Consider the following 18,832-nt stretch of genomic DNA (forward strand, 5'->3'; position numbering starts at 1 on the left):
TCTTCGTCGAAATCCTTAAAAACAAATAACCTGGACATTTGAATGGTGCTGCTGACGGCTGTGAACAGCTAGACCAGCAGGTGGCGCTCTACGTCTCCACCGTCAGATGGATTTATTGTTTGCGCCAAGCATATCCGAGGTCCTGTCTCAAACGTGTATTATGGGACTACAGAGCATAGTAGTACACAAATACACATTAAAACAAAATACACAGGTTTTCTTTTATAATTTTATTGAAAATGTACATCAATGGAATCAAACTACATTCCGATATTTCATTTTAAGTTGTTTGTGGTGTGGAACGGTCATAGGAGAGAGGTGATTATGGCAGACACTAGAAAAATGTATGGCAATTTCTTACACCAAGATTTTACTTTACACAGAGAAGAGTCACGTCCAAAGATCATATTTCATAAACAGGTCTCCACTTCAATACACAAAATATATCCTTATAAATTATACAAATGCATGAGTACTGTATCTGTATCTGGTATTCAACTCCATCTCACTGTAATATTTGGCAATATGGAAGTTGGACTTTATGGAGGGAGCAAAACTACACATAATCAGAATACACAAGATAGAACTGGTCCAAAGAAACAGAGCATTAAATGTGAAAGAGTGTAAAACTGAACTGTTAAGGGAGAAAACAATGAAGGGAGCAAAGTCAAGATCACTGAAATGATGAAATAATAAAAAATAAAAAAGCATATAAGACATGCAAAATACAGAAAAGGCTGGTGATAGTTAAAGCACAATGTGTAAGGGGAATTACATGTGACCTACATGGTATTTAAATATTAAACTTTTTTTTTTCTTCTTTTTTTTTTTTTTTTACTAAATAAGTACTAAACATGAATATGGCTTTGGCTCTTTTAAGTAGTGAAATTACTGTGATTAACAGAAAGCATACTGTATCTTTTTATTGTGATGAAAATAGTCCTATGCTAGTCCTAAATTGTGAACTATTGACAGAATTTCCAGTTTTCATCTCTTAACAGTCACTCAATTAATATAAGGTGAGATGTCACACTTAGCTCTATCAATGACCATAACCATGAATCTTTGGGTTGTATCAGTGTTCTAGAGGTTGGGTTGCACTATTTGAATTCAGAGAAAACGCTCCTTTTGAATGAGGAGGAGCATGTGAAGGATGATTTTTTATTTATTTGTATGTATGACTGACTGCCAATCAGAAAGAGCATTCATCAAAATTGACTTAGCAATTAATGATAGCTTAATATATGATTGAATGTTATAACACAGCCTTTATTGCAATCAACAGCCAATAAAATCCTGACAGTTTGTGCAAAATATAAATGGATCCAGAGCCTTGATTTAACAAATAGTGTTGATTTGCTGCCTTTCTCTTAACACAACTGATTACAGCTTTGTTCATATCCACCCAGATAGAGCTGCAATTATCAGAGTGAAGGACTGCCATTTGCCGAAGTGTGCCTTGATTAGGTGGCAAAACATAAACTTACGGTTCAAAAATACCATGTGAAGCCCACATAAGGCCATGTTCAACAAAGCAGATGAGATGGAAGTTGTATTTTTTTTTAAAAAGTTTATGCAGTGAGAAAGACAGGAAGAGGAAATAGGTGCTTAGTTCTTGTTGAAGCTGCAATCCCCTCTTCAGACAGGTGGCCAAGACAGATTAAAAGAAGCTAGAGAGAGGAAGAGACAAATGCAGGTTACAAGAGATGCCCAGGCAGCCAACAGAGCAACAGAGACCAATAAACACATAGGATTTCTAAGAATTTGGAGAAAGTGGCGGGGGAGGGCAGTAACTATTTGGCCTTTCCTACAGTAGTATAAAGGTAATTGTCGATGCTACTTTAAATTACACAGCATTATTGTACCAATGCACTGGTCGTGTTGTAAAATACTTGATTAGATCAGGTTAACATTTGAAAATCTAGTAATTCTTCTAGAACTGAATTGAGCATACACACTGATTCAAAACATTGAATAAATAGATTAATTACAGATTACAAATTAAATAGATTAGATTTCCCCTTTTTTCAGGGCAAGTCATATTGATAACTGCAAACAGCAGATATGATGTTCTCTGTTAAGACAAGTGCATAGGGATCAACATAGTCTGGAAATCCCTATCCCTTCAAAAGTGAAGAGCAATGGTCATATTAGTCATCAAAAACAGCCCAGCAAGAACACGACATGACAAACAAGCATAGCAATAAGCAAAAGACAAGATTTAGTCATAGAGAAAGCGTGTGTAGTTAGAGCAGTGGAAGTGAAGTACAGATAAGATATTCCTTTGTTAAAACATGTTACGCAGAGCAGATGATTTTTTTTTTTTATAAACCCAGAAGGGTGGGGTCCACATTGTCTCTCCTCAGCATTGAGGTACTGGATACCCACAAAGCCTGGTCCCTTAGCAAAGCTTGAGGGTGGAAGACCTACTCAGTGCAGAGCCAGGGATTACTGCAAAGGAAAGTAAATACACACAGAGCAGTGAGCAGGGGAACTAGAAGAGGGCATGACACACACCCAGGTACACCCTGACAACCCATGGTAGTGCTCAGGACAGGCGTTCCCCCAAAGACATTTGACAAAGACAAAGAGCAACCTGAGAAGCGGCGGTGAAAAGATGTAAACCATACCTACACCCTGCTGAGAGAATCTGTAAGCTTACACAAAATACCATGGCTTCGTGTGAGCTACTCATTTCAGTATGTGTTGACAAAAACAAAATGCAACTACCTTTGACATTTGATTCAAACTCCCCTCCTGTATTCAGCGAAGACAGGCATACAGTACATGCTTTAAGTGAGTGGGAAGATTCACAAAATGCCCTCAAGGCACAGATATGAAAGAAGTGGACTCAAAAAGATGCTAAAAATAGACCTAAGGAGTGTATTGTACGCATCCTGTTTGTTTGACAGAAGAGGATAACGGTAGCAATGAAATAATAAGATATGAGATGATATATCACAATGCCCTTTTATAAGAGTGAGAAATAACCATCTAAATACAGAAAAAACAGCCATTTTCAACAATAGGCATCATCAGCTCCCATATACCCATTCACTTAATATTCTATTAACTATTCCCTGTTGAGAGCTGTTTTAGCACAGTGTACTTTGTTATATTGTTCATACACAATAATTGTGGCCACAGTTTAAATGTTTGGTGAAATTCGCCCTTTATTTCCTTTGGAGATAAAGTTATTTCTTTTTTTGTTTAATACTGATACAAGTGCAATACGGATCCCTACACGTTATTTGGTTAAATGGCTTAAAATGTGATTTTCTAAGTAGGAAAAAAATAAAAGTCACAATTGCACTGAAAAAAAATACAAAAGTCACATTTGTGTGAATGTGAAAGCTAACACAAGTATGCAGATAGCATATATGGTAACAACAGGAGATGGCAGGAGATGACAAGGGAGCATTAATATTTGCACATGCACCAGGCTAAAAGGAAACAACATCAGCTGTTGAATAATGAATACTACCACCAACTCTGTTTTATCACAATATAGCCTACAGTACACACCTTTATAGTTGCACTTATACTGGAGTGACTTTTGGGGTGAGGAAAATGGTGGTCTGAAACATGCACTGGGACATGCAGCCCAGCTCTACTAGCAGCACAGACCACAGCTGATTGTGTTTCACTTTAGCCTCCGCTAACTCCTGCTCATCACAACAGAAGTCACGCATGTTGGTGTTAATATTAAAGCACACTCAGTCATGCGGAACAGCTAAACAAAAACAATAAAAGACAATCATACGATATTACGATACTTTCCATAAAAAAGCTGAATAATGGCTTTTTTTTTTTTTTTTTTACAAAAACAAGCATCTCTAGCAAAAAAAAAAGGATGCGTTCAATTCAAGGATTCCATTCACAGTAATGGCTGGGTTCTTCCACAAAGCAGGGGCATGTGTGGGGTTGGAATGGGGGAGGGGGGAGGGCACAGAGAACAGCATGGCACTGCAGGGAGGATGGGGTGAAAACTCATTCTCATTCACAGCTGGTCTGAGGGAGCACTTTTCTACAGGAATCCTGAACTGGAAACGAGAGAGAAGGACCATTATTGCTTTCTACGGGTTAACATCAACACTAGACATACACTGTTTACACAAATGACACAGTAACATTCATGTTAGTTGTAAAATCGCATGTCCAAAGGAACATGCATTTAAGGCATTATGGGAAGTAGCACTTTGAGAGTGTTGAAGTTAAGAGATTTTATGTATTTTGTCTGTTGAATTTTAAATAACTTTCCTAAGCTTAATAACTAAGACTTCAAGGGGGGGGGGGGGGCATATGTATACAGAGAGCAGGCCTGTTTTCATCAAGTTTAACTAAAGTCCCGGAGCTGAGCTGACCGAGGAGACAGATGTATAGACAGATGCATACGAGGGTGTCAAATGTCTGGGAGATCAAACCCATTGCGTACCCATAAACAAGGACAGGTCCTAAGGCTAAACGGTGCACTAGTGTGACCCTGCCGTCTCAGCATGACTCTGAATGGCCCTTTGTATGGTGGCTGGGCAGGCCATTGAAGGGCAGGGGCGGACCACAAAAGCAGATTGTTGTGGATGCCGTGGGCAGATAGGGCAGCCCATCAGACGGGGGCTAATCAACTTGGTGGTTTAGAGGCTGGCACGGGCGCTGCCAACCACAGGACATGATCTACTGCTGTGGCAGTGATGTCACCTTTAGCTATGCCGCGGTGTGGGCGGAGCCAACATTAATAATACATAAATACTGTAAATGTTCTACATGAACTCTAAAATCATTGAAGAGATGATGTAATTGATTTGCCCAGACTAGCGATATAAAGACTGATTGATATCAGTTCATCAGTTTAAATAGTGTGAACATTTGTGTATGTTTGCCGTGGGTAGACGACATTTCTTACAAGCGCTGTGATTAATATTCTATTTATAGAGTTATTATAGAGCCTCACTGCCCTTTTCATCTTAAAAAAATAATAATTGTGATTAACGTCTGAATAATTTTTACTTTTAACTGATGTCATTTGGTATGAGAGGAATATTTCAGTGAGGAAGCCTTACCAGGACAAGGTGTCTCATGCAGCATGCAGCAAGTGGGGGAGGAGTTAACTGGAAAACAGTACGGATGCAACATAGGTGACACATGCACTCACAGGCGACACGTACACATGCTTCATGTCATGTCTCATCTACACCATGGATCAAACATGCCATGCTCGTGTCTTTAGGTTACTGAAGGAAACAGCACTCACTATTGGCCTCATCTGTCTTCAGCCTCTTTTTAAAAAATGTGATGAGGAAATAAGACATTACATCTGGGACGTACGTTTGGCTACTAAAGGAATTGGCCGGTTCATTCTGTTTCGATCAGTAACCCACAGACATGAAAAGAAGGACGTGTGGAGAAAGAACCCTGGGAGAAGGAAACAGCTGGCTAAGTGGAAACTCCAGTGAAAGTTCAGAGATGGGAGACAGAAAATGACAGCACTGTGAAGCAAATAATTTACAACCCCCAAAAAATAGAAAGCATGGGAACCTTTTCAGTGCAAGTGTCTTCTTCCTTTCTAACGGGCAGGTGACAGGGGTCACATCAGCTTGAATACACAACCAGGAGTGATTACCAACATGATGAGACCAACAACAAAACCACTGTCAACACAGCCCTACTGAAACACATACTCCAGACTGGACTTAGCCAGCCTCACACTGGGCCCCCGGACACTGACCTTAGCCTGAACAAAGGGCCATACATCAGCAGTGGCACTGGTGTGAGTCAATATACTGTAACTGTCACACAATTCTAGATTAAACAGGATTGCATTGAAAACAACAGTCCTGGAAATGATATAATCTAAAATCATAGTATTCTTATTGAGGTGACCGCTATCTATTATTGTAAATATTCACGTTTATCTTTTGGGGAGATACGTCACTTCTCTACTCCACAGTCATAAAGACTAGAGAGAGAGTCTGCAAAGCCTTAGCGAGCCATTTTTTTTCCTCCTCCACTGCATTCAAATCCAAGTCAGCTACTGTTGATTATTGGTAGGCCTAATCCATTAGAGAAGAACCACTCAGTGACATACTGGAACCAATCAAAACTGTGCTCAAGAGTTCCTGGAATGCATCGACAAGGCAACTGAAAGCTTCATTAAGGAGGAGGTTGTTGTTGTTGTTGATGTTGCTGTTGTTGTTTGGGTGTGTGCCAGGCTTCATTATCGTAAGTACAGTACAGTGCCGTGCACCAATCAAAGTGGGTACACACATAACATACACTGTATTATAAACATCACATTCACATATTGACATACGTACATCCCATTATAAACATGTAGGCAGAGGGGCAGTAATACACAGGATATGTTCTATATATTTGGCATGGCTAGTAAAACCTTTTAGACAGTTGATGCAGTTGGTCTTTGCTCCTCCTAGATTAGATTAGGGGCATCCAGACTGCTCCCCTTCAGTACACCTGGTGAATCCTCAGTTAGCTCAACACCTATAACCTGAGAGGAGAGGAGGTGATTGAGGAGCTATACTTACTTTTTCCTCTCCTTGTCCCTCTTGAGTGTGGTGGAGCCCCCTGCCTGGAGGGCTTGGGACTGCAGAAGTTCTGCTGCAGTCTTTTTCTGCTTGAACCCGTTGAGCTCGTCGTCCAAGGATTTCTTCTTGTCCTCCAGTTTCTTCTTCTCGTCCTGGTGGAGTTTCTTCAGGCGGTCGAATTTCTCATGCAGCTGTGGGGGAAGGAGGAAACCAATGTTAACCCGACTCGGAAGCCGTAACACACACACACACGCGCACACACGCGCACACACCTCTTTCTCTGCCTCCTTCAGCTCAGCCTCCTTCTCCTTGACTCTCTGGACAAACATTTGCCTCATCTCCTCCTCCTTCTTCTGCAGCTCCCCCATGAACTCGTTCCTCTTGGCCTCGTACGTCTCCTGCAGACTGGCGGTCCACACACACACACACACACACACACACACACACACACACACACACACAGAGAGGACAACCACACATGACGTCAACACACAAGAAACACCTGACATGATGACCGAAGGGAGCGTAGCGACGGTAGGGAGGCAGGGAAAGCAACAAGGAAGTACTGTCGTTACGAAGGAACGGGAAGCGAGGAGGGCGTAAGAAGCGCCAAGTCAGGGAAATGCGGCGGAGGAGGACCAGCGGGCCTCACCTGAAGGGTTTGCAGTCGGGGTCGGTGTCCTTAAAGCCCATCTCCTCCAGCTTGCACCGGCGGTAGAGCTCGTAGTGGCGCGTGTGCGTCTGCTCCCTCAGGTCCTCCATGTTCACCCGGATCAGCATCTCCCTCAGCTTCACGAAGTCACAGTGGTTCTCGTTCTCCACTGCCAACGACAACATCACAAGTCATCTACTACCCCCATGAGATATCTACTGCCCCCCTGCACTGTGTCTCCAGAGACACCTGCTTATCCCCCTATGTTGTTTCTCTCCCCCCCCCCTATACTGTTTCCCCTACCCCCAGTTTTTCCAGTGTCTACAAAAAACAAAATATATAATTATTTCACGATGACTGCCAATGGTCGCTGGCCAGAACTTGATTACTTTTCGGGCTACGACTGGTGGATTGATGATTCACTTTCCTAGTCAAATGTATTGATTGTAAGTCGCTTTGGAATAAGGCGTCTGCTAAATGCCAAAAATGTAAATGTAACAAGTGACACGTGTCACACAGAGCTCCTACTGAAGCAGTGTTCAATTCAACACCGGCGGTGGTGGTGACAGTGAGCGGTCGACGGCTGACGGCCCTGAGTCTGTCAGGATGTAAAGGGACGAGTACCACGGTGACAGAAACAGAACGACACACGCACTCACACAATCACTTCCCGGTTTAAAAAAACGCAGATAAAAGGTTTCCCGAGCGAACATGCGTATCGCACAATACACGGCGACTCATAGACCCGTGAAGAAACGAGCGGCAAAGAAACGCAACGGGGGACGCGGCATCCGTTGAATGTCCTGTGGCGGTTCATTTCGGTTGGGATTCTAAATCAGTCAAGAGTGAACAGATAGACCACGGAGCACAATGTCAGAGACGGCCCCGGGCCTGCACTATTGTATTTATGTGCCATGTGCTGTGCAGGAACAGTCCTCGTTTGTGTGCAACCCCCACACTACACATCCCCTACTACACACACACACACACATCCACACACAAGCTCACCGGGTGTGAAATAGAGAACGGCTGATGCAGTGAAGGGGAATCGCTACCGTATCGCTCTGATGTCATTGGAGACACAGTCGTAGACTGTAGTATTGGCACTCAAAGCCTGGGCCACACCGGATACCTCTAGCTCAGCAGCGCGCGAGCGCGTTTATACTATATTCTACTAGCGCGCGAGCGCGTTTCATTTCGGCGCCCGTGTTAGTGGGTTAGAGCTGCCACACAGCGTGAGACACGCGGCTCGAGCGGGCTGTGTGGCTGCTCTAACCCGTGAATATGGGTGCCGAAATTAACGCACACGTACTGCTGAGCTAGAGGTATCCGGTGTGGCCCTACAGTTTGTATTTAATCATGGTCACTAACAGTGCGGCCATATTACATGATTTAGATCGATTCAACACATTCAGTGCAGTCCTGTTTTGTATTGATTTGTTTGAGATAAATCAATAAATCAATCGAATCCTCATTTGTGACATGGATTCTGCTTTTCCATATGTTGTGTGTAACATACCGTACACTTGTGTACGTCTCCTCTGACAGCTGCTGTAGTAACTGATACCATCTATGGACGAGTGGGAGCGCAGTGAGGAATAGATGGAACATTCAACGATGTTACATAAGCGGCCATGGATTCCCTCTCTACGCTACGAGTGGAGTGGTTTGAGTCAGAGAGGAGCAGGAGTGGGAGGGAAACCATCCGTGGGCCGAGAAGGGAGGTGCTCCCTAACCGTTTCCTGTGTTGGACGTGACCGCCCGGCAGTGCCTCTTACCCTGCACCGTCCCCCAGGGGTACTGCCGTGCCTTCACCATCTTGTTCCCGATCTTCACTTCCTCAGTGCTTCCCACCACGGCGAACGGCAAATGGGCCTGTAGAGCAGACGTGAGAACCATCAGCGAACGACCCACACCTGGGTCCTCTCTCTACCCTCTACCCTCTCTCTCTCTCTCTCTCTGTCATACATCACACACACAGATATGCAACACACTCAAACACACACAGATACGCAACACACTCAAACACACACAGATACACATAGGCTTCCCATAGAACACCCACTCTTCCTGCAATCATCATACTACACCACTATCAGTCTATTATATAACTAAACCATTTCATGTTTGCTCTCTTGGGGTTTAAATCGGTACATTTCTCTAGGCAAGCAGGCGCAGGCTAACTCGTGAATGTAACGTTAAACACATAACAGGGGAAAGGCCAATTAACATCCGTAAACACAGTGACTGCTGTCGTGATAAGGCTAGAGGCTTTCACCGCAGTGAAAGTAGGGGGTTATGACCTTTCACCACTGTAGTAGAGGCACAGTGAGCCGGGAGGTAATTGACTAATGCAGTCCGCTGGGCACACCTCACGGACAGCTTGATGTGACACACCTCACGGACAGCTCATTTAGCTTTAGCTCGTAGCTGTCAGTGGCCACGGGCCCATTCCCACACCGACGGCTTCCTGCAGCGAGAGCTAGATGATTGTACTGTTACTGAACGCTCCCCTCCCTGTGTTTGGAGTAGCTTCCTGAGAGCAGGAGTGGACACAGATGGTGTACGTCCCGCCTAGGTCGTGCATGTACAGCAATAACAGCAGTTATAGTCTGTCAATCATACTCAGTTCTTAGTAATAAGCCTGTAATGACCTTTACTTCACTGTTATCTGAATCAGAGGTGTAATGTTCTTACATTCATTGTGGAGTTGATCTCTGCCACCGTCTCGTCATCAGTGGGGAACTGGTAGATTTGGACTCCGTTGCTGACCAGCTCGCTGGTGATCTTGATCTTGAACTTGGTCAGTTCACTCTTGGAGATGGCGTCCGACTTGGCGATGATGGGGATGATGTTAACCTGCCATTTCAAGATGGGAGGATCTTTATGACGTGGTGACACAATGACAAGGTAGGTGGACGAATAATGCCTGCAGGTATATCTAAAGGAGGAACAGTTTTTGAGGCTCATGAAAAATGCTAACAGCCTCTCTTTCTCCTCTTTTCAAGATATGCAACGAATTCACATTTGGCTCTCAAATCACACGCCAAAAAACATGAAAAAAATGCCAGGCAGATCAGTTCAACCCAAAACCTCATTCATTCCACAGCCCCATTCGCATTAGGTACAGCATAAACACAGGAAGGCAACAACACTAAACAACATTGACCTCAAGCTGCAGATTTGACAGCATGTGGAGCACAGCTCAGATGTTCTGATTGGAGGAGGCCTCAGCTGGCGGGTAGCACCGCAGGGTCTAGTCATGTGAGCGTCTCCTCCCCAGCCAGGCCATTACATCACAGTTAGCTAGCTCCGCCTCCTAACACAGCTGGGAAACATCTGGCCAAGACAGGATATAAATAAACCCTGAGATCTGCCCTCATTTCTGCGTCTTATGCTTCTCTCGATGCCTTGGCTTAAAGGAGAAGCATCATCTGGGTATGAAAGCTAAAAACGGTGCTTGTCTTTTTATATCTCACAGTAACGTTGACTCCTCTCGCTCTCTAGCTGCAGGGATGTTTGCGATTCAGGGCAGTTAGGACATTATTCAGAGCTTCGAACACAGTTTCAAGCACAAAGATAAAAATAGTCGGCACAGAGCAAAAAGAGGGTTTGCCACTATCAGACAGGGTAGAGTGGACCTCCAACACATTCTCCATGTCCTAAACAGTAGCTCTCCAAACATGGTGTAGATGAGCAGAGAGCTCCAGCCCACCATGTTTGGTGCAAACAACATGGAGAGATAGAAAGAAAGAGAGAGAGAGAGAGAGAGAGGGAGAGAGAGAGAGGGAGGAGGGGGTATGTCTGAATATCCGCTTCAGTGAAGCGTGAGTAGGGCTAAACTCAATCACTGTACTGAAGAGGCACGGAGGTGGGGGGTGGGGGGGGGTCTTTGTCAAACATCCACCCACCACTCCTGGCCCATCAGCAGACCTGCACTTCCATGCAACAGGCATTGTTTCACTCTGGCCTTCCTCCCCCGCCACCTACTAACATGGGCCCCTGGATCCCCTGTAGGGGCCTTATTACCCCGAGTGAGGAAGAGGCAGATGCTTGCTAGGGGCCGTGTGAATGTATACACAGGAGAAGTTGAGCTCTGGATCACACTGCCGTGAGAGTGAGAGGCTGCTGGTGGATACAGCTGCTCTGGCAAACAGTTAAGGAGGCCCTTTGTTCACAAGCCAGGAACTCTATGCAAATAAGGCCTTCTGGGGAGGCCTTCCGAAAGCAAGCAAGCAAGCGAGCTCACTGTCACCGAGACGACGGCGTTTCACGGCTGACCTACTCCGACGCCAACACCAGCACAGAAACCCATCTGTATCCAGGCAAATGGCGCGGAAGACTTCCCTGACCCACAACAAAATCATAACGTATAGCATTAAGCTAGCGACGCTGCCTGACACCAACAGTAAGCTGACATCGCGTGCGACAGTCACTTTATGAAGTCCTGTCGACGAGCCGTTCATCTCTAACTGAGGCTGTAATCATATTAGCAATACTGTTAATAATTCTTCAAATCACCAGAAAGCTCATTGAATGGCTAGCGTGATAATCAACCGGCGTTGCAGCTCACCTTGCTGTCCAGTTTCTTCATGGTGACCAGGTCCAGGGACTTGAGGGAGTGTCCGGTGGGGGATATGAAGTATAGGCAGGCGTGGATGCGTGTGTCGTGGTAGCTGTGTAGCGTGCGCTTGATTTTCAGCTCCTCCTGCAGATACGACTCGAACTGGGCATCGATAAACTCCACAATGGACTTGTAGCTGTAGAGGAGGAAGACATAAAAGTGTTGTTACACAGGATGTAAACCTGTAACAAGGAAACAGTTTGGATTTCCGATGTATGGTATAGTGGTGTGAGATGAGAGATTAAATTAGACTATTTTTAACCCATTTTTTGAGACAGGCTGGCTGTTGAACCAACATAGATCTTAGTGTGGAAGATATCTCCTTAATTAGTGATTAAAGCCAGTTTGTTCTTTAATCCTTGGTAGTCTGGGAAGGGTGGGAGGGTGGCTCAGTGAGTGAGTACAAGGAATCTGTTGAAGCCTTAATACTGTCGCTTATTAGCACAGAGTCATCAGGCAGAACTGGGAATCCGCTTGTTAAGTCTGACGTCAAAAGTGACGTTTAGCCATTTCCGAGTCCAAACCAGAAATTCCCCGCACCAGAGTACCTGTGAACTACAGCGGTAGAATGACAGTTTAACCGTTTTTTAGACTCTGATCTATTCATACAACAAGGGACACAGCACTTTCCCGTCTTCTCCATATTGTCAGGGTATTTGAGCCTCAGAAAAGCGCTATATAAATATAATTTATTATTATTATTATTTCGGCATTTCGAAGACAGCGCCTCAGCCAACGTTGGACCCGGAAACACGTCACGACTTAACAAGCGGATAGAGAGGTTTGGGAACACACAGACCAAGGAGCAGAAGGAGCATCAAAGGAATACCGCCCCCAAGAAGGAAAGCTGCACTGCACCACCGTAGGAAGATCTGGATCACTGATTAAACACAGGTCCCCCACCCCCCCCCAACCCCACCGCAGGCTCCTGCTTCACAGCTGGGGATTGTCTTTGTCATCTGGCTCCTTAGATCATCCAGACCCTAAAATTTGATACTGATGTGAAGTGTGAACCTGGAGCAGTGACCTACAAGAGGGTTTCTGTAACTAGCACAGCCCTCCCCTCGGGCCTCAAAAGCCTGGGACTGAGGTTGGAGCTGGCACTCACTCACATGACATCATCCTGTCTCACGAGGAGTAGGACTACTAGGGGGTCAGATGACAGAGAAGAGAGAGGATGGGGAGGCAGGGGGGGGGGGGGGGGCGAAGAGATCCCATGTTCTCTTAAACGTTTCCATCAGGGGGAAGAGTGACAGGCAGAATCCTCCTTTCCCACCAAGAGATGGGAATGCAATGAAAACGAGACTGATAGACAGGACCAGGAGTCTGTAGGGCTTCATCTACCAGCCAACCCTTCCTATTATCTGACAACAAATACGTAAACGATTCACTACTTTCAATAGGCATGTGAGAGAGACAATTAGGGTGCATCAGTTTTACTGGCAGGCATAGGTAACCACCATTTAGAGCAAGCATCTCACATATGCCCACTATTTCCGTCAAGGCCCTGAACACAGCAAAGGCCTAAATTCTGGGCCCAGGACAGTCTGGACGGATTGTATGGCAGCTAGTGCTGAGGCACAAACATGTACATTTCAAGCCTGCAAACTGTGACACTTTAAATAACGTGAAAAAATACTTTTGTGCAATATGACAACCCTAGTTGACTATCTGTGCAGTATAGTACAGTGGATTGTGTACATAGCCTTTATTTATGTAAACCAGCTCCTTACCTTCTTGTGATTTTATTCTTTTTCTAAAAGTTTTTTTTTTTTTCCTTTCCTAACACCAGGGGAGCCACCCCTCCTAAATTTCGTTGTTTGGTACCTGTACTGTAGCAATGACAATAAAGTCCATTCATTCATTCATTCATTCATTCTTGAATGATCCCTCTACTTAATCTAAATTAAAAGGCATACTTGGATATAAGAGATTTGGCTTCACAAATGTTTAGATTATGAATGGCAAATGGACTGACTTATATAGGGTCTTATTCCAAAGCGCTTTACAATTCACCCATTCACACACCAATGGCGGCAAGCTACCATGCAAGACGCCGGCCTGCTCATTGGGCGCAATTTGGGGTTCAGTGTCTTGTCCAAGGACTCCGCGACATGTGGCCAGCCAGGGCTCGAACCACCAATCTGCGACCTTGCAATCATTAGACACCGGCTCTACCTCCTGCGCCACAGCCGCCTCCAGATTATGCAACCATAACACCACTTCCACATGTAGCAGGACCTTACCTGTCCTCTTTGTTGATTTGGTCTCCAAAACCTACAGTGTTGACCACTGTCAGTTTGAGGCGCACGTTGCTCTCCTGGAGCTCGTAGGTGTTGGACTTGATCTGTACCCCAGGCTGGTTGTGCAGGGTGGGCTCGCCTTCAAACTTGGTGTTGAACAAGGTGTCCATGAGTGTGGACTTCCCTAGGCCCGTCTCCCCTGTGAAACACACACAAACACACTGTTCAGTATTCTATGACTGCAATAATACTCTGAAAACAATATATCATATATAAGTTCTTGGTCTTCTCAATTCCTCTTTTTCTGTTTTCATTTAGAAAAGTTTTAACTGTGACAGTTGGAAATGAATGTGCGATCCACATTCCACATGTGCAGCATATAGAAATTCATGCCGAAACTACTGAGGTTTTAGTCTCTAGACTTACAGGAAGAGCTGCTGCAGATCTCTCTATGCCACCAGAATGTTAATTATATGGACGGTTCCCATTTGTCACTTCCTCATAAATTTAGCCGTGAGAGCCCCTCCCTCTGGCTTCTCGGACGCTTTTGGTACCAGAAGAGCTACTTAATAAAAATCCCCAAAGATAAGCCGGAAGAATGTGTAATAAGTCTCTGTCCCTCTTTAGGAGTGAATAGATCAAATGTGATATCTTGCAGCTGCGCAGGAAGACAACAAGACTCTGCCCTCTACAGCTGATTTTCTAGAGCAGAGTAAACTATCATAGAAATGGCAGCACTGACTGGACTGACTCATTGATAACGCTCGACACTGATGAATTCTGACAAACGCATGCTGGTATAAGCTGTCGGCTGTGTGAGTCAGTCCCCTTCCTCTCCCTGTGAGAAAAACCTATTTCTGCTCATTAGGCCAACATCTACACACAGTGCACGCCAAGGATATACTCTGTGTTCACAATACATAGGCTTTCAGTAAGAGTACACACTAAAGAGTGGGGAGAGAAATAGGACCGCTTGGAGCCAATTTCTCCACTCCCATTTCCTGTCTGAGTCCACCTCGGGTCATTGTCAAGAGATTTCCGTGGCCTCGGTCCTCATGGCTGGGCTGGAGAATCTCATCTGGCAGAGCTCCAGACCCACACTGAGCCTGGGCACTGACATCCATACTGAGCCTGGGCACTGACATCCATACTGAGCCTGGGCACTGACATCCATACTGAGCCTGGGCACTGACATCCATACTGAGCCTGGGCACTGACATCCATACTGAGCCTGGGCACTGACATCCATACTGAGCCTGGGCACTGACATCCATACTGAGCCTGGGCACTGACACCCATACTGAGCCTGGGCACTGACACCCATACTGAGCCTGGGCACTGACATCCATACTGAGCCTGGGCACTGACATCCAAGGTTGGGATTTGAATGCAGCCACACAAATCATTAAAAAAGCAAATGAGTCTTATGATGACCGACGGCAGTCAGTCGTTTGAGATCCTAATGGAGCCATGCACATTTTTGCTCGTCTCAGTTCTTGCTGTTTTGTTTAGACCACAACCACAAGACTCACGATCACATTTCTGGGTTTCAAGCTATGCATGTGCTATTTTACAACTGTTTTGCTCTCTCTGATCCACACACCAGACGTTTTGTACACTGTAAAAAGCTTCTGCTTTTCCTTTAAAAGGTTTGATTGCAACTGATACCTTTCAAGTAACTCTCAGTGTGGAAAAGGGAGAGGTTCATAAATCCTCTCTTTCTTACTTTCTACAAACATTTACATTAGAATTAGAGGCAGATGATTAAAAAAAAAAATATGTTGAACCTGATGGTTGAAAACAAAACATATCACTACAGAATTCAAGAAAAGAATTGCACTTGTTAATTTTACAGATTTCTTCCTAGCTGGGTATGAGTTAGTTACGGTAACCATGGTTAGCCAGTTGGAAATCATCTAAGTGGGTCAACGACAGAATTAATTTGGTTGCATCTAGTGGAAAAGGCTGACATACATTGAGGCGGACTGGTCCTGTTTTGCTTTGAGAACGAAAAATGACACACTCACCAACGCAAAGTATGTTGAAGCAAAAGCCAAGGTTGACGGATTTGTTGACCAGCTGGTCAGGCATGCTGTCAAAGCCAACATGACCAGCGAGAGGGACAGAGCGAGCACCTTCTCCCTGAAGAAGAAAGAACAACTTGAGATTAACACCTTTGAGCAAAAAAGTGTAATTATTAACCAGCAATAAATGAGTAGGGAATGGATTACTTCAGGAAGTTGATCAGAAGTTGATCGTTGAACAAGTATTTAACAGAAACAATATTCTTTAGCCAACTGTGTGTTTCAGCATTTTTTATTGTATTCAGATACTTTTGGAACCACATTTCTCAGGTGCGCTGTACTGATTAAGATCCTGTTTCCTGTATGCTGAAATTTTGCAGACTGCCTAGACAGTTTGAAACCACAATATACACAATGTGTGTGTGTGTGTGAGAGAGAGAGAGAGAGAGAGAGAGAGAGAGAGAGAGAGAGAGAGAGAGAGAGAGAGAGAGAGAGAGAGAGAGAGAGAGAGAGAGAGAGAGAGAGAGAGAGAGAGAAAGTGAGCATCATCATACATCCTATGATTCTGAACTATAGAGGGTGGTAAAAACGTATAAGGAAAGGAGGGCATTTAGATGACATACCATTGATTGCAAATGAGAACCGTCAATAGTGAACCAACTGAACCATAGCAAACCAGACCATAGCATAGCATAGCCTAAATATAGTAAACATTTCCTTCAGGTTGTGGGTTTGAGGCAGACTGTAAAAGACCTTAAAAGATTGGAAATAGTTTGCAGGGAAAAACAGTTGTCAGTTAGTTAGTTAGTGTTGGGTTTAAACAGCTGAAAGGCTATTGAGAAGACGACATTCTTGACCCAACAAACACTCCCCAGCAGCATTCCAAATACCTACTTGGGATTGAAAGCACATTTGCACCTTGGCTACCATGTAATGCTGGGTTGACATTCATTCATTCCTTCATTGAGCTTTTGAACTGAAATGAATTGCAAACAGTGTCTGTAGGACAGGCCTAGAAGAGAGCTTCCTCTGGGCTAAGTATTATCAGCGGTTTCAACATTTTGACGCTCACTTTCTAACATTTCACAAACCAGGTTGATTCTCATTATTATGCTCAAATCATCTATCAATAACATGTATTTCATCAACGAATTATACCACATGCACATCGTTAGACAACGCCCTACACAAACTAACGGGATCTGACAGACAGAACAGAAACAAGGCGATATAACGGAACCGAACACACGACCCGAGATCGATGCTTGCAAATGAAACGTGGAGAATGAACTTAAACATGTACTTAAAACAGTATAGACTTATGCTCAATAGTGTGATCATAAAGGTGATTATATTACCATCTATAGCTAATAAACGGAGCAACATTATATAAAACAAGTTAATATAGGCCAGCAGAAAGACAAGCGTACACGCGGGCAATAAGAATTACTTTCATATCGATTATGCGGTTTTCGCGACATTATTTAACCTCACAAACGGTACCGTTAAGATTACATTGGAATAAAATAAAATAAAAAACGGTAATGTGATACATCATAAAACGTTATGGGGAGAGGTTTTGTTTTCCGGACAGGTTATTCAAGCTATTTGCGCAGCATTCTCCGTATCGTTTCAAGTTTGAGAAATATACTTCATAGTCAGATAGATCAGAGTCTCTTCAAAGAGCAGAAAAAGCATCCTTTATTCTAGTTAGTAGATACTCACCGCTTGTCTGGCTATTTCAGTGGCCGCCATGGTTCTTTATGGATGAAGACCCTGGGCCAGGAAGCTCATACAACACAGTGGGCGGGGGGCGAATTTGCGAAACCTAGGATGGTAGGGGAAGGCAGGGCAATACCGCTACCTGATTGGTTGGCGAAGCAGGGAAGGTAGGGCAATACCGCTACCTGATTGGTTGGTGAAGCACTCATGAAGAGCCCCCTCTTCACGAGTGCTTCGCCAACCAATCAAGTAGCGGTATTGCCCTACCTTCCCCTACCATCCTAGGTTCCGCAAATTCGCGGGCGGCGATGGCTTCATACACCAGAGAATGTACCACTTTGTACGCAGATTATTCTCACAATTAAGCCCACAAATGACCCCCAAAATATTGAATGTTCAAAATGTTTGCTTTTTCTTACTATAAATAAAACACGATTGCGTCATATATTCCGTTTGTTTATGATAAAAGAATAACTCTACTCACACCCGAGTATTTGGCCCCCCCCCCCTATTTTTCTTCAGTGGATCCTTCCGGGTGTAGGCTGGGCCAGTAAACTATAACATTATTATCATTTTTTATAACATTGTCATCTAAATATGTATGTCCATGACCCAATGGCCAAGCATTAGGCAATGGTAAGGAGGGATGACATATGTTCTATCAGTGGGAAAAAATACCTTTTACAGATGTGCTATAACAATAATAATAATAATAATAATAATAATAATAATAATAATAATAATAACTTTTTATTTATATAGCACTTTTCCGGCAAACGTTGCAGCTCCATGTGCTCCTCCAATCATTAATCATAATTTAATTATTTAGTCATTTAAAGGCAATATTTAAAAGATGGGTTTTTAGTCTTGACTTTAACATAATAGCTGAGGTTGCATCCCTAATGTAAACTGGCAGTGCATTCCACAATTTGGGTGCATAAAATGAGAATGCAGCCTCACCAAATCTCTTCTTTTGTACGTCAATCATAAACAAACTGAAAAAAGTATAGGCTGTTGCCTAAATCATG

The 18,832-nt window shown here is 44.0% G+C and overlaps 1 protein-coding gene across 3 annotated transcripts; it reads right to left on the reverse strand.

Moving 5' to 3' along the window:
• Positions 1-287: 287 nt before the first annotated feature.
• septin6 (septin 6) lies at positions 288-17,837 on the reverse strand (the record flags this gene model as incomplete). 3 transcript variants are annotated; one of them, XM_080525607.1, is made up of 11 exons in its annotated part: positions 3,162-4,043; positions 5,058-5,105; positions 6,540-6,730; positions 6,812-6,944; positions 7,192-7,360; positions 8,970-9,066; positions 9,889-10,050; positions 11,765-11,951; positions 14,062-14,257; positions 16,086-16,200; positions 17,808-17,837. In XM_080525607.1, 10 exons carry the CDS (start codon positions 17,835-17,837, stop codon positions 5,102-5,104), a joined length of 1,284 nt encoding a protein of 427 aa, XP_080381733.1. In that variant the 3' UTR covers positions 3,162-4,043; positions 5,058-5,101. The 3 variants fall into 3 exon arrangements, with proteins under 3 accessions (XP_080381732.1, XP_080381733.1, XP_080381731.1); XM_080525606.1 differs by lacking the exons at positions 3,162-4,043; positions 5,058-5,105 and adding an exon at positions 288-1,670; XM_080525605.1 differs by lacking the exon at positions 5,058-5,105.
• Between the last annotated feature and the right edge of the window lie 995 nt (positions 17,838-18,832).

This window comes from Nansenia antarctica (assembly GCF_963989245.1).
Source record: "Nansenia antarctica genome assembly, chromosome: 3".
NCBI lineage: Eukaryota > Metazoa > Chordata > Actinopteri > Argentiniformes > Microstomatidae > Nansenia > Nansenia antarctica.